The 26581-nt window shown below is 36.3% G+C and overlaps 1 protein-coding gene across 1 annotated transcript in view; it reads right to left on the reverse strand.

Annotated features, from left to right (window-relative positions):
• Positions 1 to 3855: 3855 nt before the first annotated feature.
• Positions 3856 to 26581, reverse strand: part of ANOS1 (anosmin 1) — a 155496-nt gene continuing 132770 nt past the window's right edge. Inside the window, exons 10-15 of the mRNA XM_059821007.1 lie at positions 16246 to 16248; positions 15970 to 16064; positions 13589 to 13760; positions 12114 to 12334; positions 9219 to 9360; positions 3856 to 8554 (exon numbers count right to left, since the gene is read on the reverse strand). Coding sequence (XP_059676990.1) covers positions 8496 to 8554; positions 9219 to 9360; positions 12114 to 12334; positions 13589 to 13760; positions 15970 to 16064; positions 16246 to 16248 — 692 coding nt within the window. The 3' untranslated portion in view covers positions 3856 to 8495. The remainder of the gene's footprint in view (positions 8555 to 9218; positions 9361 to 12113; positions 12335 to 13588; positions 13761 to 15969; positions 16065 to 16245; positions 16249 to 26581) is intronic.

Here is a 26581-nt window from a genome sequence, read left to right on the forward strand (position 1 = left end):
TGGACACAGGAGCTCAGGACCATTCTGCTGCCCCCTGAATGGCATGGTGTGCTCTGCCCCATTTGCTTCTTCTCATGCAGTCAGTTACACTTCTTCGCTCCCAGCTAAGATCAGTGGGCACCTCTGTGCTGAATCTCTCTTCCCTACTCACCCTACAGTTCTGCAGTGGGACAAGAGGCCTTTCCACAGCATTTTCACTGAAGGCACCCCTTTCTTCCCACTCCCAGGCAGCCACCCCCTCTCCCCCTGCCATCCCCAAGCACAAAGGGTTCAACGTCTGCAGCACCAGCAGAGCAGAGCTTGTGAGGTAACTAATGTCTGACAAAATAAAAATACATTGAGAAGCTGTAGGTTTCATTTTCTGCTAGCTTTGAATTCCCAGGGCCAGTGTAAGAAGGGTTTAATCACAAACCTACTGAGAATAAAAGAACCTATAAGCCTGTGCTTCAAAAGAATATTTTACAATTTCTTTGTGATTTGACAGGCCCATTATGCAATTGAAATTGTTTATGCCATGTGGTTTTTCCCATACAATTTCCTTGAGAGTTAAGATGTCACTATTTGTCCTACTATTGTTTCACAAGTAATTAGTAAGAGAGGATGTGGAATCCTCATCCTTGATTATCTCCAAAACATGAAAGGGCAAGGCCCTGAGCAGCCTATCAACTATGAATGATAGCATGCAATAAACTATTCTAGAGATTCTTAGGTTAGCTGAGATAAGAGAAAAAGTTTTCTAGATAAAGTCTAACAACAGCTACCAAAACCACTGACTACATTATTCGACTCATAGTTTCCCAATAACTGTATACATAATTTTGAAAAATAAGAAGATTTTTTTCAGTCAAAGGTTGAATTTCAGTGAGAGAATCCCAAACTGAACTGTTCACCCAACTGAACTACACTGTTCTATACAAGTTTTCTGATGAGTGATTCTGAGAATGATATTAGGTAAATACTAACTTTTAAATGAAATTTAATGCAATAAAAGGATTGATTTCTTGTTATTGGTTTCACATATTTTATAAAGTTACTTACAAAAGTTACAAAATTGCCTACAAAATAAATGTGGGATCATCTTATGATTTTATTAAAGTATTGAGTATTCTCTATTAGTGATTGGAAAGAAAATGTATAAAGATTATTTAAGCTGTGTCAGCTTTGTGCTTTTTGATATTACTTAGGCACAGAAGTTTATATTGTTCCTGCTACATCTGTCTCCAGACTTCTGGTATTCATCCACATTTCCTGTTTTGCAGACGAATTGGAATCAGTTTTGTTCAGCCTAATTGATGTATTTAGCTAACTTGAACATAATTTTTTGTCTTAATGGCATTTGTCAATCTGCAAATATGAGTGGTACCTATCAGTTTAATATGCTTCTGTGTGCTTGCTACAATTTCCTGAGGCTAGCACAGCTGTTGTTTAAAAAGACAGTAAGGTTTCCTATTCTCCAAAACTATAATATATACATAATAATTTAAATGCGATACAGCTGCAGATATATTTTATATCTAAAAACTAATATTACTTTGTTGACAAGAGGCCCTTTATTGAAGTCACCTCTAAAATACATGAATGAGTATATATATTATTTTAATGGCTTTATTTTTTATTGGAAAGGTAGCATAAACCTAAATCTTCATAGCAATGAGCAGAGAAGAGAAACATGCTTTGAGTATGTCATGTATGACCAAGATAAATACCTAACTGCAGGTATGTTCACTGAAAGTCTGAAATATTTATATTTATATTTCAAGCAAGTATTGCAGCACATCTCAGAAAAGAAATATAAAAGGTTATTTTGAATCTTTGCAGACAACTACTAATACTGGAAAATGGACGTCTGCAAAGAAATAAATACATCAGTTGATTATCTTCTTTTTGTGCCACGTATGCTCTTCTGTCCTCAATCTGCTTCCTGTACCTTTCACTTAGATAGAAATAACAGAGTAGAAATTACAGCCTATCACTCTGCATCTACTAATAACTATGCAGACTGAACCATTTAAATCAGGCAACATTTTCTAAATAAAATAATAAAAATATGAAAAATATGTTGGCTAATCAATACTAATCGGCAAACCTGAAGTTACTTTTAAACATTGACAATTCTGAACCTATTGCACATATGTATTACTGGACAGCTTGTGAAAAAGACAAGCAAGCTTTATGTGGTGCACAAACATATTTGCATACAAATATAATGGGATATTTCTGTGTAGAATATTTGCTTAACTCTCCTGAAAAATGACAGCCCACTATTTCCAAAGTTGATCTTCCATTGAGATGAAACAGACCTCCTGGATGTAGCTTATTATTAAGTAACGTGAATAAATCACCATCACAGGTGAGGAACTGGGTACAGCAAGCATTCATAAATTGTTTAGTTTCTGTGCCACACGGCACTCTCAGTAAATGCTTATAGCAAGGCATGTATTAAATATTAATCTATGCTCCTGCCAGCACCCTGAGTAGAAGCAGGAAGGCTATTAAGCACAATCCGAAGGGGGACAGAGCAATTCGCTTCTGCTGAACTGCATCCCCTTCAAATCTGCAAGTCTTGCACACGGGCTGTATTTCAAAGCTTACATTCTCAGTGTTTTCTCCGGTGATTTCTCTACCTTTACAGGTGCTGCACTGCCACTGACAGGCTAACAGCCAGTGTTTTGGCTCAAGGCCTTCCTCAAGGAGGCTGGCATATATTCACACAATGACAATGCAACACCTGTAATAAAAGAACAGAAGTATAGAGGGAGGTTTTTTGTGCTGTAAAGAGCTTTCATTGTATTAATTTTTTTTATGAAATGGAATCTTTTCAGTGCATTCTGGTTTTAAATGCACAAAAGCCAAGTTGCACAGAAGCACAAGGCAAAAAACCCAAACCCAAAATGATCGATACTGTTCAATATATAGCAAATTTTCTTTATTTCATATGATTCATATCATCCAGTCATTGTCTCTTTTAATTCAATGTTGAATAAAACATTTATTTGAAGTTATGGAAGGAAAAAATGAATGGATATTGTGAATTACAAATTTTTATTATGACAACTTACCTGTCCATGGTGATAGATCATTCTTGCCTGGGTTTACTGAACCATAATGGCAAACGTCATTGAAATAGTCTGACTTGCAGAGAAATTTAACCATATGGGTTTTTCTAAACATTATCTGGTTATGGAAAAGGAAAGCCTAAACCAAAAATTTAAGCAGTTTTTCTAATGAGAAAGCAATACCAGGAAATTTTTGATTTTATATTCAAGTTAGCAAAATCTAAATGTTTATTAGGTAAGTCAAGAGTAAGTCAAAGGCTCATCCCCAGACTAAAGATATTGTATCTCAGAATAATAGCACATCCATGACAATTTGAAACAGTTAAATGTTTGTACTAATACAGATATTTGTATTTATTAAAAAATATAGAATTTAAATTATGGGATACGGCACTTCTTTAAAATAGAAAATACTACAAATCTGGTGTATACATGGATTTCACCATGATTTTGTACCCTGAAAATCTTGACTTGCAGGATCAGGCCACTCACATAGATCCAGCAACATTTTGATTATTTTAAGGTAGCATTACAAAGGGTGAACAAATCTTCACTGTGAACTATTCCATTAAAACAGAGAAAGGGATGGCAAGGTTTTGAGTCTAATATTTTACTTCAAGGATTGCTTTTCAACGTAAAAGACTCAAATGATACCTAAATTTATTTTCAGACTATTTTGATCACTTTCTAAAGAAAACAAAATGCTGTAGTAAACAGAGGATAAAATGGTATGACTATACACAATGAAATATAGATATAGCAAAGGTACTTGGTGTGATGCTGACTTTTCTTACATGATTCTATGTCTTCAACTTAAGAAAAACAAAACTATAAATTCTGTATGGAGGAGATAATGTAGCAAGATTTAGATGTAGGATAGTTTATTACCTAAACAGTATGTACAAATTCTAAACACGAAAATAATGAGTAAAGGAAATCAGACTCTATTTACATTTACATTTTTTTACAAATTATTTTTTACAAGTGTATTTTTTCTCTAAATAACAGGACAGACACATAAGACCAATCTTTTTGTATTACATACATAAATAAATATTGACTTTAAATGAGTGTTATAGGAACATAATTTCTACAGCCAATTTGAGTAACAGAGAAGCAGTTCTGTTACCTCTACTACAATATAATTAAGTAAAAAGAAAAAATTTTACATATAGAGCTCTGTTAATTACTTTGTAAATTGTACCTTACTAATATATTCAGTAGAGGTAATACAGTCGTTACACTTCATGCCCACAACTGAACAATGAGTTTTGGCATGCAAAACCATATATAATCATTAACATCTGCAGGTATTCATTTACATTTTTTAAATAAAGGGTTTTCTTAATTATTTAAAACTACATGCAACAGCTTATTAGCATCATATTCCTGGTTACAATGCACAAGTTTGCATTAACATTATTCTTAGTAATTGATGTTCACAGGTACTGATAAAAAGGGTAGGAATATACTTGGCACATAGTATAAGAAAATGAATTAATAAATAAGTCAATATCACGACTACATTTACATATACACAAGACAAAAAATTTTTTTTTTATGTTGTTGTACACAGAATTTAGAACTGTCTGGGCCCCACACTTTGTTCTATAAGGCCCTGATTTAAGACGGTATTCAAGCAAATTTTGACATCCATGCTTTATTCGAGAGATCACTAAAGCTCATTCTTAACTGCAAAGGTTTACTTCCATCCCACTGACTTATTTTGTGCATATGGAAGTTTCTTTGTCTGCACACCTTCCTGAATCAGGGCCTGCTTATCTGAAACTCTCCCTGACTCCAGATGAGAGCATGGAGATGAAAGTATAGTGGAATAAATTGACTCAGTATTTAGTTTTCTACACAGTTCTGCTAATGCCAATAGTAAAATTCCAATTCATATTAGCAATGAGTATTTCTTTGATTTTGTGTGTGACCAGGCCAAACATTCATGTTAATGTTAGCATTGCCACACCATGTCCTCAGCTCCTTCTGAAGCCACTAAGTTGTGGATGTTCAGCATTTCAGAAGTCAGACTTCTTATTTATTGTCTATGTGCTATATTCTTAATGAATATTCAAGATCATACACATAGTAGTACATCACAAGCTCTGTCTTATTTGAATTTCTCCTGCTCTATAAACAAATCAAAAATGGTCAAAAAAGATATAACAAGAAAAAACCATTCTCTCCTTAAACAAAAATCACCAACGAACAAAAAAAAATCCACTTCACAAAGGAGTTAGCAAAAATGGCATAATCTTACAACTCTCTTTTAAGAAATAATGATAAACAAAATGCAACCTGAAGTCAACTGACAAATCCATCAGAATCGTACATAGCAAATAATACATTAGTGTAAAGGTGCAGAATATCAAAAACCATCCCAATATGTATATTAACTCTGTATTACACAAGATCATTAGAGAAAATAAATCCTTAACTAGTGAAGCAAATAGTGAGTTACAACTCTATTGCTGAATTAAATGTTTAATGTGACTTAGGCTAGTAAACTAGGACAATACCCTATACAATTCAACAAACAGGGCTTTATGAATTAGGCACTAACAACTTCAAATCTGTACTGCTAAATTCAAAGAATAATCAGGTAATCACTCATAGTTTGAAGTTAACATCCATTCATGAGCTTTGTTGACCTTGTATTTTTCATTTTTGATTTGGAGGGTGACATGAAAGGTGACCCTCCAAAGAAAGTGACCTGATAAGCTGATTTGTAGAAGGAAAAAAATAATTTACATCTTCATGGACTCTATGTAATACACTTGTACAATACAATTCTACTTTATCAATTTTTTTTCTTGTTTTCCAGAATCTACTTTAAAAGGGAAAACCCCTCCATGTTCTTCTAAAGTACACTGTTACTTTTAAAAGTTGAACGCTTCAAAGAGACTGGTATCGACAAAGAGTATCCATTTTGATTCATTTCAGAAGAATGAGGCTTCCCCTTAGGAACCAAGACTAATGGTATGATCATTCAGGGCTGCTAACTTCCAGTTTATCTCCAAGCCAGATTTGGCATTATTGTAATAAAGACCGACATCCATGTTCTATGCTTTACCATGTCACTATGAACGAAACATAATTTCATTAACGTTAATCAAGTCACCACAGATTTGCTCCAGCATAACTAGAATAGACTGTGATTGAAAGGTTTGGACAGAAGTTTTCAGAGAAGCCTGAGGTAATTACTTTCCCTGATCCCACTGACTCCTGCTCTCAGCAAACACCATGGAGATCACTTCTAGCCTTACCAATGCCCTGTGCCATTTAAATGTTGAAGCAGCGCTGCACACCGGTCTGATTCAAATTGTGTTTTCTTTGTAAAGACTTGTACACATGAAACATTTCAATGCTGACAAAAGTCTCTGAGACTCTGGCCTTCTGCCAAAATTGAAAATAAACCTTTATACTACCTATTTTATGAAGAATAGTTCATCTATTTGCTAGTGTATTTTGGAAAAGGGGAGATGACAGAATGATAGAGGAAGGAGTTAAAAGCACCATAGCCTTTAATATTTTTAAAACTACTGTTAAAGGCTCAAACCATGTAGCAACAGAAATTTTCTGGAAAAGTTCTTGGCCACTGAGTACATATCAAAAAAGACAACAAGCAAAGTAGAAAGAGAATGGCAAAAAAGAGCCCTTTAAAACCAAAGGTAGAAATGTAGGAAAACTGGAATGAGCAAGTGATCAGAAATTAACTCAGTTTCCTTCATCCCCTGTGGTATCAACCCACATAAGATAAAAAGCTATAAACTTCAGTATAGACAAACTGTATTTGAGTCTTTTGTGAATGTTCTACTGTGATAAAGATAACTCTGATCCTCAGTTTCAGGTATGTATTTCTTTTCTCCATATTTGCTTTCCACAAAACAGTTTGTCATCAAGAGACGGAAAATATATTTACCACTAATGTCTGAGCTCCTCTCACTGAATATCTCAGGCAAATATGAAGTACAGGTGAGTCTTTAGCATCTGCTGGTAGAAAAAGTGGCCACCTTGTCAAGTTTGACTACTAAGTGTTTGAGCTCCGTTAGCCTCATCATATGATGGTTCAGGGAGCAATGGAAACTGCCAAAAAATGCAGAGGCACTTTGAACATCTTCAACATGAGAAGCTGATTATGAGTATTTGTATGGACGTTTATTGGCAGATACTTTCCACCCTCTTGATAATAAATCCAAGCAGTTTCTGTTTACTATCGAAGGATGTCTCTCTGTTTGGCAAATTATTCTAGACAGTTTATATTGCACAATAAGGCAATATCAATACCCTTATGGTTAAAAAGGGCACCCTTCTGTCTAAATTTGGAAAATGCATTCAAATAAACTATAAGCCAATGTTTTCCAGATGCCAGAATATTGTCACATAATTCTTTCTGTAAGCAGAATAGCATGGAGCCAATACATCCATCCTTCTGTTCAAAAAGATCCACAGGGAAAAGAGATACGTGCATCAAAAGCCAAAGCCAAAAAGTAGCTCTATGGCTACTAGAATAATAAACATGCCTCAGAATTTCAATTTCTAAAATGTTCGAGTTAACTATTCAAATTTTCAACTAGAAAATTGGTGTTTCTTTTCAAGATAATATTATATACCAAAAAATTATAAGTGGGATTTTAAAAGTAATTCTTCCAGGCCCTATCAATTAATTGTATTAATTGCCATAGCTTTTCAACAATTCTTTTAATTGCCATTTGTTTCTTTACAATGGTACATCTACGCTGTATATTTTTTAGCTATTAACTATGTTAATAGAAGATCTACATGCTAAAACATTACCATTTCAGAACAGATGGTTGATACAAATGTATCATCATTCTCCTCTGTGGTGATACTGCAATTATTAAATACTATTTTAGGGTTTCTGCTGCTGGTATTTATTTTACTTATGTCCCTATTTCTGACATATGGAGATCTTCTTCAATAGCAAAATACACTAGGGCTTAAACTGGTGACAGGCAGAGCTTTAAGTAAAATATATCATTTAAACACACTGATGAGAACATGGCCTCCAGTGTTCAAAAGTATGTATACATCCCAGGACAACTTTGCAAATATTAACACTGAAGTCACTAAGAGACAAAGCTGTATACACTGCACCATTTCAAATCTACTTTAAACATAGAAATACAAAAACATTATAATGCACACACTTTTGATTTCCTCACAGGTGTTGAGTTGGATGCGATCTTCCGTTTCTTGAATAGTGGTGATATTGAAATGATACTTGCTGTATGTTTCATCCTGGCCTTGGTGCAAATACGATTCATCATGGCTAAACTACAGAGAAGTAGATACAGATTGTACAGGATGGTAACTTCCACTGGAAAACTGGGTTCATTGCTCCTACAGATGTGCCTTTTCCTAGCCTCCATTTGGGAGCTCAGTTTTTCTCTCGGTTATATTAGAAACAGTCTAATATTTCTCTGGGGGTGTCTTGTAGTGATGTGGATGATGTTGCTTCAGATGAGGTCCTAAACAAAAGAATAGGAAAATATGCACATATCAAACCCTGAACATGTAACACCATCATTTATCCATACTAAATGATCCTTCAGCTTGTAAGTAAGTGAACTGCCTGTGCTGACAGCTATGTGCATGTTCAGTCTGACAACTTTAGTGACTGTGAGAGGACAAAAGGATTCAAGCAGATGAATCTTGGACTAATTCATTATATATTTTTGTTGAGCTTCACAACATTGAGCTGTACTTTTCAGAAACTTATAAAATGCTGGAAATGGCCATTAGGATGTCTGCACTGCTTTAGAAATATGATCAGGCTCTAGCCATGCTGGACTGAATGCACCCAGAAAAATCTAATCTTGAAACCTAAGCAATCCCAGGCCTAGGTAGTACTTGGAGGACGGACCATCTTTGAATCCCAAGTGCTACAGGCGTAAGTCAAAGAGCTGTGGTGGAATGAATGGCAAATGTCAGACCACAGAAACTGAGTGAGAGAAAGACTGCATTGCTGATGGACAGTTATGGGGGGAATAAAACCCAGTATTTTCACGCATATTAAATTCATGGAATGCTGCTGGAACCAATAAAGACTCTAAGGCTTGAGCTAACTGTTTACATGTGGAGGACTGAAGTTCTGTAACATGTAACTACATGTCAAAACAGGGCACTGCTTACTGTGGGGTGAAAATGGAGGAAGGTCGGGTGTTCGGAACAATTTTATTGTAGCTGGCCCTTCCCCACCAGTCGTCAGCACTTGAACTTCCAGGCGATACAGCATCGATGGCCTCAGATTGGGCACGGTAAGTACATAATGATCCTAAAAATAAAAAAATTGTGTTAATTCTCAGAGCATCTACAAATAAAACATAGTTGATCCACTCACACAAAGCAGTGGTTTAAACAGGTTCTATCAGTCTCAGCATCCAAAAATTATTTTCTTAGAAGTCTGTTAAAATGATTTAATGTATGCACCACTTTGTTGAGAGGGTTTGCTTTGAATTTTTTGCATGCCATTGCCTTTGAGCATACTTTTTTACCATAATGTGTTTTCATGCGTAAGAGGTCCAAGTTGTTCCTTAGTGTTCTTGAAAATGGGTGATGTGCTCATCACTAAAAATAAAATAAAATTTTAACTTCCTAATCATTCTTTTTAACAAATGTGTTTATTATATAAACTTGTTTTTATTTAGGATCTATCTGTGAATTCCACTAATTGGTAAATTAATTCATGACAATTCGCAGGTCTGGCCCCCTGCTGCAGCTAGTGAAAATAAGTGTGGCTACACAGATTTCAGTATATTTGTCCCAATTACACCATAAGAATCTGTCCTTCTGTTCTTAATGCCATTTTTGTCATGATGGCCTCAATTTTCACTGCTCCATACCTTGCGTAGTCACTTACACCTGTGCAAAATAATTTCAGAGTAAGTTTATAAATGCTCCCAGATAGATAGGAAACTTGACTAAAGACTAAAGAGCACTAAGGTATAAAAAGCCCTGATTCACCTTATTCCCAGCTGAAAAAGACCAGTCTGGAAAGGGGACAGTGGGGCAGTGACACGGGACAGTGCTGGCATAGTGTGCTCCTGTAACCAGGCAGGCTGGGCTGGCCAGGAATTTGCAGGGCAAGTTCCTCTGGCTGGCACTGCACCCAGCGCCATACAGGGGGACCTAAGTGGACTGTGGGAATAATTAATAATTTGCTGTTACTGCCAGAGCAGACAGTAAAGGGGAAAGGAGAGACAGAAAAGGTGGGGGTATACATGTAGTTTTACTGCCAAATGTGTATTCTGAGATGGGGTTGCTCTTAATAGACCTTGCTGAAGCTGTTCCACCTCGTATAACATACTGAATGGGTAGGAGAGAGAGAGAGGAGTGCATACATCGCACCCATACACTTGCTCTACCCATTCAGGCACTCCTCAGTCAGTGGGGACCTGTGGTTTTCAGCCCCTGTTGTGTAAATATTAAATTTTTATCAGTCAGAGGCTACCAACAAGAATGACTGAATGATTCTCACCATAAAATACCCTACCATCTGGTGATTTCTGAGAGGTAGGAGATACTGTTTCAGCGCAAACCAGAGTTTTCTTACTCAGTTGCCATAAATAGACAGAGAGATACATATAGTGATAGATAATTAAATAAAAGGAATGTCCAGGCTCTACAGTAGTGAAAACAGAGGAAAACAAAGATAAAAAATTAAAGCATAACACAATGCAAAGGAGTGTTTTAAATAAAACTTTATATATATTTCAGACCTAACTGGACCAAAAGCTTAAAAAAAAGGAATAGAAATTCTGAATAAAACATATACCTGCTCCTAAAAAAGAAGATGAAAACTGAAGTGAAAAGTAACATCTCATGGTCTGTAACTTTGCTTATCATTGTGCTAAAGTGGCTGTTTGCAGCCAAATGTCTGTGACCGAGTAACCACTTCAGGTAACCTTGCAAGGTGGCTTGCTGAAGAGAACAAGCCTTAACCTGCACTGTGCTTCTGCTCTGGACTGTGGGTCGAGCTTTGAGTGAATTGGTGCAGATCACACTGAGTCTGTACTAAGCTGCAACAAAACAGCTCCGCACACTGCATGGTGGCTTCGCCCATAGTTTTAGAAAATCCACAGTCAACTTTGTTGCTCTCCCCCAGAACAACAGCCTTTGAAACATAGGTGCCTTAGGCCTTAGGGCAGTCTGCTACGAATGAAGACAGAATGGTGAGAACCTTGCCTTGGAATTGTGGAAAACGTGTTGAATGTAAGATGTGTCCAACAAAACATTTTACACATTCTTTGATGAAATGAATGTTGTGAAAAGATTTTCAGCCAGCCCTGCTGTAGATAGAGTCGCCTTGATCCACTTCCCTGAAGTGAATGGAAAAACTCCCAATGTTGTTAGCTGACTGGATCAAGGCCAGCTGCTTAAGCCCTTTTGTTGACTTTGGTGGATCTGGCAACAGAGTCTGAATGAAGTGCTCTTCACCTGCTTCTGCCAGAGGAGGAACTGAAATAGCAAAGGCCATCTTAAAGCAAATAGGGGGAAGAATTCAAGTTGCTAATTCTCACACCTTCAATAAACAGTGAAATCTAGTTCTCCTTTAAATTATTTGTCTGTCTGACAATGGTGTGTATTGGCAGAGGGGGAAGTGATTTTTATTTTTCTTAGAGCAATGAGGGACTCAAAGGAAGAGAAATTCTCTTAAATCCATCGACTTGGACACCAAATAATTAGTAAAACTAAAGTAACTGCCAAGTTGCACAGCCTGATCATGAAAAGAAAATAAAAACTATCTATTGCCATGCAGATGATCTTTTCCTCCCTTCAGGCATTTCTCAGACAATGGTAGCTAATTTGACAATTGTGAACATTAAAATGTTTGATGTGTCATCAAGAAGAGTAGCTGTGCCTTGTTTCTCCAGCAAGGAGGGAAAATTAAGCACTCCCTGCTCCAATTTGCCTGCAGAGCCAGAGAACGCTATGTGTGACATCTGCATCACCACTAAACATTAAAAATAGGCCACATATGCATACACTTATGAAGCCACTAGCAAAGGAAAGTAACAAACAACTTACTGCTGGCAGTATCTGCGACTGTGAAATGATGCTGTTGGGTAAGCTGTTCTGCCGGCTTTCTGTGGTTACTTCTGCCCAAGTGACTTGAAACCCTGTCATGGGCTGGTGAAGGTCTGCCTTAGATATCTTCCAGGAAAAATGACCAGTGATGTTACCTTCCTGGACAATGAAAGACGCAGATAGATTCTCCGGTTTGGCCAACACTTTGGGTAGAACTGGCACTACAAATTTGGAAAGCAAAAAAAGATAAGCTAAACTTTGAGAGATAATGTTCAATAATGATCATTTCACAAATCAAGGTCAGACAGAGCTCTCTTTCTGGTGTTACCCAGGATCCTGCCAGCTTTCTGCCATCACATTTTTGGTGTTAACCAAAGTCTATCTTTGATATATTCCGTTGGCATTTTTGTGCCAAATTTAAACTTGAAATCAAATCCTGTCAGCTGCAGGCGACAAAAAGGAAAGCCTATGGCATGTAAAGGCTTAAGTGCCTCATTCACAGGCAACCATCCTGCTGCTTCTCTGTAGATCAGAATACCTGAGCTCTGGTTTTCAATTTTGGGACCACAAGAAAACCCACAGGATAGCACAGAACTCCACGATGCAGGCAAAAAGTAAAATTCATGCTCTAAAACTGTCGTACGAGTTAATAGAGCCACTCTGATTAGGGGAAACGTATAAGTGAGTTGCAGTTGCCGAGGAATGAATTTGTAATGCTGGAAACTGTCAGGAGGGGCAGTCAGGAAATGGCAATGGTGGTCAGCAAGACTCTGAGGTGACACACGAAGCAGCGGAGTTCCCCTGGGGACAGCAGGGACTCAAAGTGAGAGGGCCACCCTCTAGCTGAAGAGAGAGGTTTCCAGACTTGGCTGTGCAAAGCCATGGCTGACCTGACCTAGTGCTGACAACAGCCCTGCTTCAAGCAGGCGGCTGGACTAGCTCACCCCAGAGGTCCTTACCAGCCAACATCTCCATGAGTCTACAATTTTCCATAACCTTCTAGCTACACCTACCATAGTGGCAACACTGTAAAAGGTATGAGTGCCTTTATTTGTTATTTGAGAGCAGAATTACCTAAACAAAATCAAACTGAAAAAGTAGCTTGCATCACTAGCAAAACATTCAAAAGATGGGTCATGCCAGCATAATGATGTTTACAGTTACCATCTGTCATTATAATGAATATAACTGGGAAACTGTTCCTCCTTACAAAACTGAAAACTGTAATAAGAAATGCAATCATATGTCTATAAAAAGAAGTCCACTAAAATTATCACCTAATTGACAAAACAGTAATGTGGTAGCCAAAATCTATACTGCTTTGTATTTTAGTTGATTTTTGACATAAGCATGAGTCATATTTTTATTTGTTCTGAATCATTCATTTCCCATTTAGAATTGCTTTTAAATACCTTTTTTTGGTGATTATAAATGCATTTGAAACTATTTGGCTACTTCTTCAGATCATGCCTTACCTCCTTCAGCAGGACAATTAATGTGCTTGTGGTTTTTTTCTTTAAATGCAGAGCAAGGTGGGGTAACAAAGAAAATACTCTCAGCCTTAAAACGACCTTTAGATTTTGCAGGCAAAACAGTTACTTTATATTTGCATGAAAATGACAGGTCCTTCAGAATCATGTAGTTTTCCTAGAAGAAAAACAAAAAGATCACATGCTGCAAATAGACCTCTAGAAAAAAAATAAAAATTGAAAAATGAGGTTGGCAGAAGATGAAAAGTTTACCTCAATAAAATATTTTTCTTATATGATTAACACATGGAAACATGGCTTTCACTTAGAGAACAAAGCAAATATTGCTTATGTTATGATTATTTTCAGTAGCAAACTACATTAGCATGGTGTTTGGATATGTCCCTCAATTCTACAGAGTTCCTTCGCCACGCTGCCTCAAAGCAACTGGCTTCTAACATTTAGAACAGTCCCTCTGACATGATGGCAATGGGGTTAGCAATGTGAGGATGTAAATGCTAATAGAATTAAATAAATGTAAGAAGGCTGAGTTAAGCTGCTGTAAATGACAGGCTTCATCTACATTTAATTTTTTAAAAGCGCATTCGAAGTCCAGCATGGCATTATGGATCCATTTTCTTCCCCTTTAGTACATTAACTACTTCTACCTTCTTATCAGGAAGAAAAGCTCCACAGCTGAATTACAAAGCACAATTGTCTATTTAAAGACAATGACCGGAGAAGAAAACTTTACATAAAGTGTAAGTGTCCTGCTAAATTTTTACTGTTGTCTAAAGTACTTCAGAAATTCACAGCCTGAAAACTTTAGCACAAATCATAGATGAGAAAAAAATGTTTGGTTTTGGTTTTTTTTTTTTTTCTGGGAAAATGCCCAATAATACCTTACTGGCTAAGGTCAAAAGTCTTTCACTGCCATTTAGATCTTTACTTCCCTACAGAATCACTAATTACCAGCATTCTTCTGCATAGCTCCCTCTTTTTTCTAATCCCAAACTGGATTAGTCTAACCTACACTTGGAAGGTCTTTTTCAATGGGATGCAGAGATTGGGCTGAGAATGGACTTAAGTCCCCGCCTTCTACCTGCTGGGAGAGTGCTCTAATAGGCTTGACTCCTGCTTAAAATTGTGACAGGAATATTTTTATGTATTGTGACAGGGCCTAAATTCTCAACACTGGAAACATAAGGCCTTTATCCAGCTTGACCTATCATATCCAGTACCAAACCTTTTGTAGCATCAACTTTCTTCTGTTTGCTTGTAATTATTTTCTTCCTCAAAAGAAACACAGAGTTTCCCAAAGTAGATTGGACCAATTACCATAAGGTGATTGAGAGGAAATAAATGAACTAATCCCACAATGCATTTGGGCAGATGTATAAAGAGTCTTTCCTGACCTTTAGTGGAAATAAACTTCTTAAAGGTAAATGTTCTCCTATCTTCAATGTGCATAACTTGAAATATTGGGACTCATCATACCATTATGTCACAAAAAATTTTTTTAATCCACCTCTAATATTTGCTTTGCTGTCTTCATGAAGCAGTAAATCTTACAAGCTAACAGCTTTCTGTGTGAGAAATGATGTCTTCTGATTTACTCTACTTTTACATGCCATTAACTCCACTGATTTGATCCAGTATTATAGGTCGGGGCAAGAAGAAAAGGTGAATTGTTATTTCTCCCATTTTCCAGAACCCACTAAATCAATTGTGATGCACCAATCACATTACTGTGTTGTTCAAATAACGTGTTACAGAGATGGATGACACTAGATTGCCAACAAATTGAGTACAAAGAACTGCCACTGCAATATATATTTGGGCTGACACGTACTTACATAAAGCTTTTCTCCTTATCTGATATCTGTCCAACTTCCAGATTTACTGTCTAGTTTTTTTTAACTATGGTCCTTTTTTCTTATTCTGTTTTTCTCCTCAGGGTTGTGAAACCCACCTGCATGTCTAAAAGAAAACCTAGTTTATTAATGACTATTATTACTGTTCAATATTTGCACTGTGCTAGAGTCCTACAGTACTAATTATAGATAAAGCTTCATGTTCTATATGCTGTAGAAATATGTAAGTACTTAACTAAGAAGTTTGTTTGCCTGCTCTTGTTTTCTGAATAACACCGACAAGAAAAATATGATTTTAGCCTAGTGTGGATTTGAAAAAAAAAAGACAAAAAAACCCAAAACAGTTCAGATGCATCATTTTTATCTTTTGCAGAAGAGGAACATAAAAAAGAAACATTCTTACTTATCTATGAAACATGGTATAAAGCATACTGTGTTATGTTACAGAACCATCCTTTCTCTTGCTGCTTAGAAGCTATTCAGAGTCAAGCAGAAGGCTGAATGGAGACTTACATAAGTCAGCTCAGTTACTTTCCCAAGTCCTTTGGTGTCATTGTGTGCACAGGACTCCAGTAACCAGTGGACTTGGAATTGATTCATGCTGATATCTAAATGATATAAAAAGAGAGGAAAAGACATATAATTATGCTTTCACCATTGCAAATTTTCTGGCTTCTCTGGATAAAAATAGAAGGAGTTTTAAGTATTGTAGAGCTGGTAGTTCCTCACCTGTTCCTAAGCATCCTTCAATAGAATGGAGAAAACACTATACACATACGTAATTTAAACCTTCTATCAGCTAATGGAGATAACTTTAAAAATAGTGAATTGGCATTTTCAGATATGCAAACATATACTGCTTACATTTTTTTTAAAATCAAGTATTTAAATTGAGCATTAAAAAAAAAGTCTCAATGCTGCTACTTCTAAACATCCTGCAAATGATGGAAATGGTTTTGCATCAATTGCCTGTGAGTGTTTATAGTGTCAGAGCATTGCAATAGTGCTGCCTGGCACTGCTTGAGAAATCTGTGCCTAAAGACATGTGAAAATGTCTGTAAATCCCTGAGCTTTCTCCTTTCAGAATATATCATAAAACCTGTTCAGTATCTGTTCCAAGTAATATTCTAGTCTTGACTTAGGAGTAATACCAAAGGCCTGAGTTTGCTCCCATTTAAATCAATGGCAAAACTTGTCGCAGTATCAACAGTATAAACTTTCAACCAATTCCCAGCTCTTCTAGCTTTTTGTCTAATACTGATTGCATAAGGAAGGAAAACAAAGGGGAATAAAGAATTAGTCAAAAGAAGAAAAACTCATCAGGTAGTGCACATACATCCCGTCATTTTTCTGGACTTTTAAGTTCTCCTTTATACAGGTGATGCAAAATTATGTCTGTTATTAATTAGCTTGGTATGACATAGCCACTAATGCCAACTGCCCGATTGCGGGTTTCAGGAGGGAAAACAAGTATCTTTGATGCCTTAAGGGCTGATCTGGCATTAGACTACTATGAGCAATTTGGATGCAGAAGGGAAGCATTGTAAACTAAAGAGAAAATAAGTAGTGTCTGAAAGTAGCTCAAATGGTATTCTGGCAAAAAGACTGATCAGAAGCTCCTTGAAATACATTTTTGCAGCAGCTGTCTTCATAACAGCATGTATGCTAATTATTTCTGTGATTTCTTTGGAAACTCAACTTTTTTTTTTTAAAAAGAAATATATAAAGAAATAACTTGCTGCCTTGTGATTGTTCCCTCTCATTTAAAAATAAATAAAGGGATGTGCTTTCACTTGTCCTTAGTCGCTGGGCTTTCCCACTTCATGTGCCTATTGGATGAAGACACAAACTCACAGTGCATTTGTAAGTAGGTTTCATCTGATTTCATCTCTTCCAGTTCACTCAAGTATTGCCTATCACCTGCTTGTGCCCCTCTCCTGGGACAAACAAACAAAACACCCAGCTTCTTGGGACCTGAAAACTTTGTGCTGCTATATTAATCATGCTATATTAATGATGTACAGTCTGTGCCAATTAACCACAGTGAATCTGTTGTTGATTGTATATTACCTGATAATCACAATTTATTATGTTAAACTATCCGCACGTATGGTGGACTGCTCTTTGTAAAGCTACAAACTGGCTATTTTCACTTATAATAACTTTCACTTGCAATCCATAAATAAATCACTCTGTCTTTGGTAGTGATTATCCAAGCTAATCAAGCCTTGCCATTATCCGGTCATCAAGAACTGGATAAGACACATACCTCAGGTAGGTCACTGAATATCACTACATGGGCAACCAGGGAAAGATAAATCCCAAGCATCAGGAGCTTACAATAGCTCAGCATCCAGATATATTAGTGTAGAGGTTTACTAAGCCTCTGTTCAAAAATGTAATTAAACAGGTTGTAACCCAAGATATTTGGTATTTCCAGTTCCTGGCACAGTAGAATTCTGTTTAGATTTTATTGCAGCTCCACCTTCATTCCTTATGTGAGCTTCTACCCTCAGGCAGTTCTTTTCTTCCTTCCTACATATCCTCTGCTGCATTAACAAACCCCTAGTAACCCATTCATAAATAGCTGTGGTTTCTGATAACCTCTCTATTTGAGCTAGAAAATCAGGAGGAGGTTAAAAAAAATGTTATTTCACTTCCTATCAACTTGGACTGTAAATGTAGGATGAAGGTTTTTAATAAACATAATTTAATATTGTTTTTAATTTAAACAAAATGAACAAATGAATCTTACATTTGATAGTGCTCACATCTGGTATTCTGATAACAACCTATATTGAAAAGACAGGATTTTCTTTCTTTTCAGTGAGTATGTAATTAAAGTTATTTCAAAAAGGTTTTTGCATACATACATAAAAGTACATCAACTGCTATAAACTGGAATGCATTAGGACAGCACCAGATAAGTTTATCCAAAACTTTTCATTAGAACAGGCTTTTTTTACTTCCCTAAACTTTCATTTTCAAGACTAAAACTTCTTCAGTTCTTATCTCCACCTTTGTGATTCCTGTTTTCTAAAAGATTTGAACATAAGCATATTAATTGCTTTTTGTTAAAAAGAAGACTGTAAAAACAATTGACAACACTAAAAACATCTCCTTTTAAAAAATCTATCCTGTCAGGGTCTAAAGCCTGAGTAATTTGGGTTGCAAAACTGAAATATAATAGGGAAGTAGATCCTACTTGAGACAAAAACTTTTTAAAAAATAGGGAAAGGTGGGACATTTTGTGATTAAATAAAGCTAGAAGCATGAAAAACTCAAAAGTGTATGTGCATGCATGAAGTATGCATATTAAATATGAACAGTGGTTTAGAAATTTTCTTTAAATTTTTTAAAAGCAAAAGGAGACAAGATGTATGGAATGATCTAAAAAGTCACATAAGAGACTTCAAAACAAATGATAAAAATATGCATTTGTTTTATAAAATTGCTCTTAAAGCTCATGGCTTTAGAGTTTCATTTTTATGCAACATGATACATTTGACTTTTTGTTTACAGCACATGCAAAAGAAAAGCTTCTCCCAGCCTTCCTTTCAGCAATATACACTCTCCTAGTGAGATCACTACTATAATTTTATTTAGATTTTTGTTTTCAGCTGTCCATTACAAAGTCAGTGGTAGGTACTGGACAAGCGATCCAAGCTGCAGTCTACCTGAATGTCAGCCACTACCACAAAAGCTAACGGTCCTGAATTAAGCCCAGCTGAAGTTAATACATTGTAACCCACAGCCACATCTTTTTTGAAAACTCATTTGAGTAGTTAATATTAACAGAATATCCAGTATCTAACAGGACTAATTTTGGCCAGTTTTATCAGAAAGCTCTGCTATCCCTTCTAGAATAGGTAAATAACACTGCAAAGAAACTGCCAGAATCCTTCAGTCTGGTTCCCTGATATTTCAGATCACAGAATCACACAGAAACACAGAATCACGAAGGTTGGAAAAGACCTGTAAGATCATCAAGTCCAACCATCAACCCAACACCATCACGACCACTAAACCGTGTCCCGCAATGCCATATTATGTGATGTCACATTAAAAAGCCTTACTTGCATATAACCATCCTCCTTCTTAATAGTTTGGATTTTCTTGATTCTGTACTTTGAATTATAAGTCTTTATAAAGCTTTATAACTTCAATGTTCTCATGGTTAGAACGTATACCATTTAACACTAAAAAGACTGATGCTTGAACAAACAGCAAGCATTCATCTTTCCCAGAACTCAAAATATTTGTATAGAAACACTGAACTTGAAGGACATACTAAGTGGTAGCACTCATTTGAGCAGCTCTAAGCTTCTGAAATTAGTCAACATAATAATCATTTAAGTAAGAACTCCTTAAAGGACTGTTACAGCAGACAGCTTATTCAAACAGCTTATTCAAACAATTACTTTAATTCTCAAGCGTCTTTAAAAAGAAAAAAAAAAAGAGAAAAAAGAAAAAAACGAAAGAAAGAAAAACAAAAAAAAAGAAAAAGCAAACCAGAAAAATTACTTTAAAAATCCCTGTAAATTACTGTCATGGACATGACCTTCAGCTGCTCAAGCTAAAGATTTCTTGATGTTTCAGACAGTTGCACAAAACTAATCCTCTCAAATAACTAATAGCTAATGGTAATTATTTTGGCTATGATTTTTAAAGTAAATTTTCTGAAGTATAAAATGAGTTCCTAGCCTTAAGAAAACATTCCTTACAGACATCACATGAGCATGCTCTTAAAATTCCACATATGCTTAGTTGTTTTACTGAACAAGGGTATGCAGCCAACATTGTTGGACAGAAATCTTAATCTCTAACTAGAAATGTATTGATCAGGGAGTGCTCTAAAGCATGTTGAAAAGATGTCTGTTTCGATTCCCTCTCTCTTATGTTTCACCCAAGAAAGTCTTTAACTCCACATGAGTATCTCCACAAAGCTATCTCTCTATTGATTGTGTTTATGAAGATGTTCTTTGTCAGATTTATCTTCTTTCTCTCCCTCCCCAACCTAAACTCTTTAGTTCCATTTCAATTAAAATAAATAAATATATTTCAGATTTTTTTTTTTTTGGGGGGGAAATGCACATGTATTCTGTAGCTTTAACCTGTAAAAGCAGTTCAAAATGCCATTAATGCCAATGCCAAATACATCTGTTTGCCACTTTGAAAAGTCCAGGTTCATATGCACGATTTAAGCATCTTACATTGAAAAGTTTTGCTCAAAGTACTGCAACATAGCCTAAATCATGGCTGCATGATGGTTAATAGGAATACCCTAGGCCTACATTCTACATTTGCTAAATCTCATCATCTCCCCACAGAATTTGAAGCTCAAGACCCATTCAGAAAATAACCCAACCCAATGCGAGGTAACTGCAACTTTTCCTAGCTGGAATTTCTGGTTTAAATAGTTCTACAGTTTATTGGAAATAAACTAAATAAAAAAGTAATCTCTTTTCCTCATCTTTGCCAACGTTTTCCACATTCCTGTTCTGCTGTACATTTCCATTACTGTCAGCCATGTGAATAATTTCATCTAATGTGGTTTCTTTTTTTCTACCATGTTACTGCAAACAGCTCTTTTCTTTGCCTCAAATACTTTTTTCTGCTTTATATTACATTTATTGTTGCAGAAGGGTGCCAACTTGACAATCATGAGGAACTGAAGTCTGCTTTGTAGCTAGAAAACTGGCATAGCATAGGCAGGAACGGCAGTGAAGTTTGTTCACACAACCCAACGCCACCAATTGAACAACAACGTACTATCACTCCAGGAGACCAGGTAAACAGATTTAAAAGGTATGTATTTCTTGTATATATGTATATATTTCTTGCTGTGATTCACAGCAAGAAAATTGCAGCATACTGTTTTGGGAACTGGGGCTAGTACTGCCGCTGGTTTGCTGGAGGTCTTTAGGCAAAGCACTTCATGGCTCCTTACCTCTGTTCCACCCGTGTCAAGTGGTGATAATGATAACAGTCTCTGTTGTAAAAGTATTTCAGCTATAGAGTTGTATATTATTCTGTTTGATGGGTGGTTGTTGGATGATGAGTCTCTACAGTTTGGTATAAAAATGCCAATTAATGCCAGCTGTGACAGCACTATTTACGCAAGCAACCAAATTACAAAAATTTATTAGAAAGAAAAATTAAATGGGATTTGCTGGAAAACAAGATTTCAGAGCAGACATGTTCAACAACAGCAGCTCAAATTAAGGTTTAATTACAATCAAAATGTCTGTCATCAATAAACACAGTAACATCAAGCTGATTTCTGTATTATGAAGTAATTAACAAGCAGTGTCTGATAGATTTTCCCATTAGAATAAAATACAGTAAAAAAGTAAAGATTATAAAATAAGACATACTAATATGAAAACCTTTACCTGGCAGCATAGAAGTATTACTTTAATATAAATAACAAGCATATGTCAAATGAGTATTTCAGTAAAAAAGCAAACGGTGTTCTGTATTTTTTGTCAAGTTACCTCAGCAAACTGACTCCCACCAAAATATATACATATAATTAATATGCTAACAGTATGTCAAAAAGAGTAGTTATCAAAGTTTGGAAGATAATTGGCCACATGGAAACCTGCTGTCTTCATTCAAACCTAACCTTTCTTCAGCAGAATGCCATAAGAAGGCTGAAATTTCTGTGAAGCTATTCAGTAAGAAAAATACTGAAAGAATTTGTTCTGTATGTAGCTAAACCTTTGGATTTATTACATATTGTTAAATCTGATATTTCATACAGCAAACTGCAATGATTATTTGTGACTGGCCACATGTTTTTTGTTTTTCTTCTTATACTGGGGGGGTTGATCTTACAAGCTTCTGAGCACTCTGGCCCTGATTCAACAAAGCACTTAAGCATATGAACAGTCATGTTGACTTCAATAGTTAAGAGTAGCTAACAGATCAGGCCAGAAAGTTTAGTACCCACCAAGATCAAGACACTAATGACCATACAAACTATAGTTAAAAGATGGTCTTGAACATGTCTTTCATTGTCTTAGACTAATAGGAAGAAGGAAATACAGCAAAATTAAGTAATTTCCTTCCTGGATCATGTGTCTTGCAGCATAACTGCTCTAAAAATAGGCTATAGCAAGGGGTAAAGATTTTATGTTTAATATCACAGCACAGGGCAGAATCTGCTCAGGGCACATGAAGTGAATGTCTCAGTATCTACAAGCTTGATTAATTGTTTCTATGGCAAAGTTATAGTATGATTTTGGGGAGCTCTGTATAAATCCTGTGTCAAAAAACACACCATCCAGGACAAAAATTATTTATTTCATTGTATTGAATGGTGCAGCTGTGATAAAGTAAAACTGGTAAATGGTGACATTTATGATGCCTTGCATAAAGAAAAACATTTTGTCATCTCTGAAATGCCCAAAGATGTGTGCAAGTCAAAGGCTTCCTGAAGAAATGTTCCTGCCCTATCTTCTTCCAGTATGCAACCCCTGATACACCTTTACAACTGTGTATCTAATACAACACCGCACTGCTTCCAACCCACCATTCTGGCAGAAGGATGAGCAGCAGTGTTTGCTCTGCAGCATAACCTGCCTGTATTTCCACACCAAGAACTATTATGAAAATGGTTGAGAGAGAATATAATGAAGTGTCTTCTGCTCTCTCAGGCTTGTGTTCATCTGTTTATCAGGCCACTATTCTTCTCCATGTCAACACAGAGTTCTACAATATGCAAGTTTCCATCAATACTTTTTCTGCTAAAACTCAGTTGCTGGAGATGTCCTGAAAAATATGCACGGAAGGCTTAAATATGGGGAAAATCCAAGTGAATAAATGAAGCAGTGTTATTTACTACCAGTTGCTTCAGTTTTGAAGACACGATTAGTATAAAGAGATCCACATGCTATTTATTGCATTATAATAACAGCATGACTGAAGAACAGTTTGAGAAGGAATACTTCAGTGTACTGCAGAGAAGCAAAACATGATCTCAGTCAGTACTTGATCATAACACTTATTTATTTCTTCACATCTTGGTTCATGAGCCATTCTATGCCTCTCTGAATCATGGCATTTCTTGCACCTGAAGCTAATGATAGGACAAGAAATAAAGGTAGAATAACAAGTGTTATTTTACTTATAGTAGTTTAGCAAATGCAAAGTGAGTTATCAGTCTTAGGATACGTAGGTAAATACAATTTACCTTCAACTAATGATAAAATGCTGCATTGATGCGCTAATGCATTGCGAGACTCTGCACTCCTCTTTTCCCTGTAAAAACTATGTTCTTGATGTGTTCTGTCTCAGGCATTTTAGGTAAGTTCTCTTAAAAAAATGTAATGAAAACAGCTCTGGCTCTTTAGCTGCCTGTGCATTGATTCACCCGGTGGTATACAAAAGGCAAAAAAACCCTGAAGTGTCAAATGTTTGGTTATGAAATTAATGGTATCCGTGACACCTCTGAGAAAAAAGAACTTTTTAATAATCACCTGTTCAAGCAGTATGATTAAAATAAACACCAAAAGCCTCAGCTGACATTTAAACTTCATTCAATAAACACTTCCTAACAAGGCAAACTATACTGTTTCCTGCTTTTACATGGAATATAAGCATTATCATTTAAATCGCAAAGATTTTGTTTCTCACATTATGCCATTTAAAACAAACTTTCTTTCTATAGAACACATTCTTTGTATAATACAATACAAGCCTTTCCAAAAATGATATTAGCAATTAGTGTGTGATTTAAAGACAGGCCTAGGCCACCGTATTTGTGTCCATATCTACACCTAGGAAGCCTCAAGGTTTAAAGATGTTTATATTGAGCAATTTAAGTTTGGGATCATCTCCAAGCCAGATTACCTCTACTCACTGCTTTTCCCACACACAACATCCTATAAAAAGTGAGTTCAACAGTATCTCACTCTGGTTTTCTGTTACAAGGAAATTTGCCTCTTGTAAGCTCCAAGTCTCACAATAGCTGCTTGTAGCCTGGATAGAAGCTTCCTGCATTACTCCCTCATAGCCAGATTTTCAAAGGTATCTAAGCGTCCAAAAACTGAACTTAACGAAAAAGAAAAAAACCCAAACAAACAAGTCCAAGGCTTGCTATGGTTATACATGTACTGAAAATGTCACTAGGTACTCTATCATTAACTTCAGCCTTTTGTGTAACTTTGAGAAATCTGGACATTAATTTAGGTGAGGAGGCTATATTGAGGGTAGACCATCTGGGAGTCCTTCCCAGTTCCAGAGTCAAGGTACAGACCCAGCTTACCCCTAACTCCATAGTGAGAGGAGATGCAGAGATGCACCTACTACTCCCTTCTCTCTCATACCCTGTGCAAGAGCCGTACGGGTGGGTTTGCATGCATATACAATGCTCCATCAAGTTCCAAAACTGGACTTTAATGGTATGCATCATGGCATGCCATATCAGGATGTTGCTTTTCTGAACTGTTATTCATAAAGTTAACAGCATTAATATGCAGTTTCTAATCTGCAGTTTAAGACTACTGAGTCTATGCGAAAAAGAACAGAGCAAAACCAGGTTAAATATCTATAAAATCATGTGCGTACAGACAGGGTCAAATGAGCTTGACTGTCTTCTGGGTCTCCAATGTAAGAATTAGTATTCAAATGAAGCTAGAAGAAGTGGTTTCAAAACAGATAAAAAGAAGTGGTTCTTCATAGAGCAAGCACTTAAAACTCTGGAACCCTATAACCCAGGATGTTTCCGATGCCCACAATTTATGTGACCCTGATGGGACACTGGATATTATCATGGAAGAGAAATGCATCAAAAGTGAATAAATACAATGAAATTACACTGGGTTCAGGAAATCCCATTAACTAGAAGTTGTCTGAAGCTGGGACAATAATCTGCAGAAGTATGATTACACACTTGCCCTATTCTTATGTTCTTTTGGGTTTGCTTTTGGCCACTGACAAGAACAGAATACCCGGTGGGAAGGAACTTTGGTCTAGGCTGCTATGGATATTTTTATATTCAGTTTATGGTCACAGGAGTAAAAGCAACTGCTGTTTAAGAACTCATTATTCATTAGCTGCATACATGTGACATCTTTAAATTTAGATTATAATTTCAGTGTCAGATACCCTTTTTTGGTGTATTTCCCTCCAGCTCTAGCTACTCATTCAAATAGTCCAGTTTCCTTCCCTGTCTGTAGTGTTTATGCAACTGGTTTTATGGCCACCTTATAAACTAGGCTAATTAAACAATATAGGTTAAAAAGAGGCATGTGGAGTTATTCAGACTGCCTAACAACAGACATTGCCATTGACAATCTTTGTGACACTGTGTATATATGCAAATATATAAATTTCTGTATTTGTTGTTAAAATAATTAACCTTATAGGTTGTCGTAGTACTCAAGAGGTAATAAGAAATGTAGAAAACTGTGTACTAGGTAGACAGATATTATTGAAGGAACATAACGATACTGTTTTTGGAAAAATATTTTTTCCTGAAGAATTAAAAATCAGGTAAGAGTTTATTTATTAGTTGGCCAGTTAATTTTTTCAATGCTTGAAGTGAGTTAAGTCTTGATAAATGATTTTGCAATGGAATATTGAATGTGTACCTGCAGTCTGACTGCAGGTACTCATGCCACATAATGATGGTCTATCTTTGGACTGCACTCATGGACCAGGTAATTTGCATTACCAATTTGCTGTCCACAGGGTGCATGGACAGCATACACTATGTAAACTTTAAAATGAAGCAATAAGTGGATCAACCATACAAAGTGTTAGAACTCATTCGATGAATGTTCGGGACCAAACCAGTCCAATACAGCCACAATCTGCGTTCAGCAGATATCAGTGGGTGCCTGCTAAGCAAAATCAGTCTTCTGTGCTGCCTGAGCTCCAGGACCACAGCGGGTAGTTCTGATTTGGATTCTGATACTTGATTTCCTGGCAGACTTTGAATCAGTTCCAACTACATTCCTGGGACTAATCGCTGGACAAATTTGCCCCTAAGTCTCTCATACAAAGAGCTTTAACCACCTACCCTGAAAGGTATGGAAGTTTGGAAGCGAGTGAACAGCATTCAGTAATGGTTTTCTGTTGTTCCTGTGGAAACATGAAGAAATGCAGTAAACTGTGC

Source organism: Gavia stellata, chromosome 1, assembly GCF_030936135.1.
Source record: "Gavia stellata isolate bGavSte3 chromosome 1, bGavSte3.hap2, whole genome shotgun sequence".
Taxonomy (NCBI): domain Eukaryota; kingdom Metazoa; phylum Chordata; class Aves; order Gaviiformes; family Gaviidae; genus Gavia; species Gavia stellata.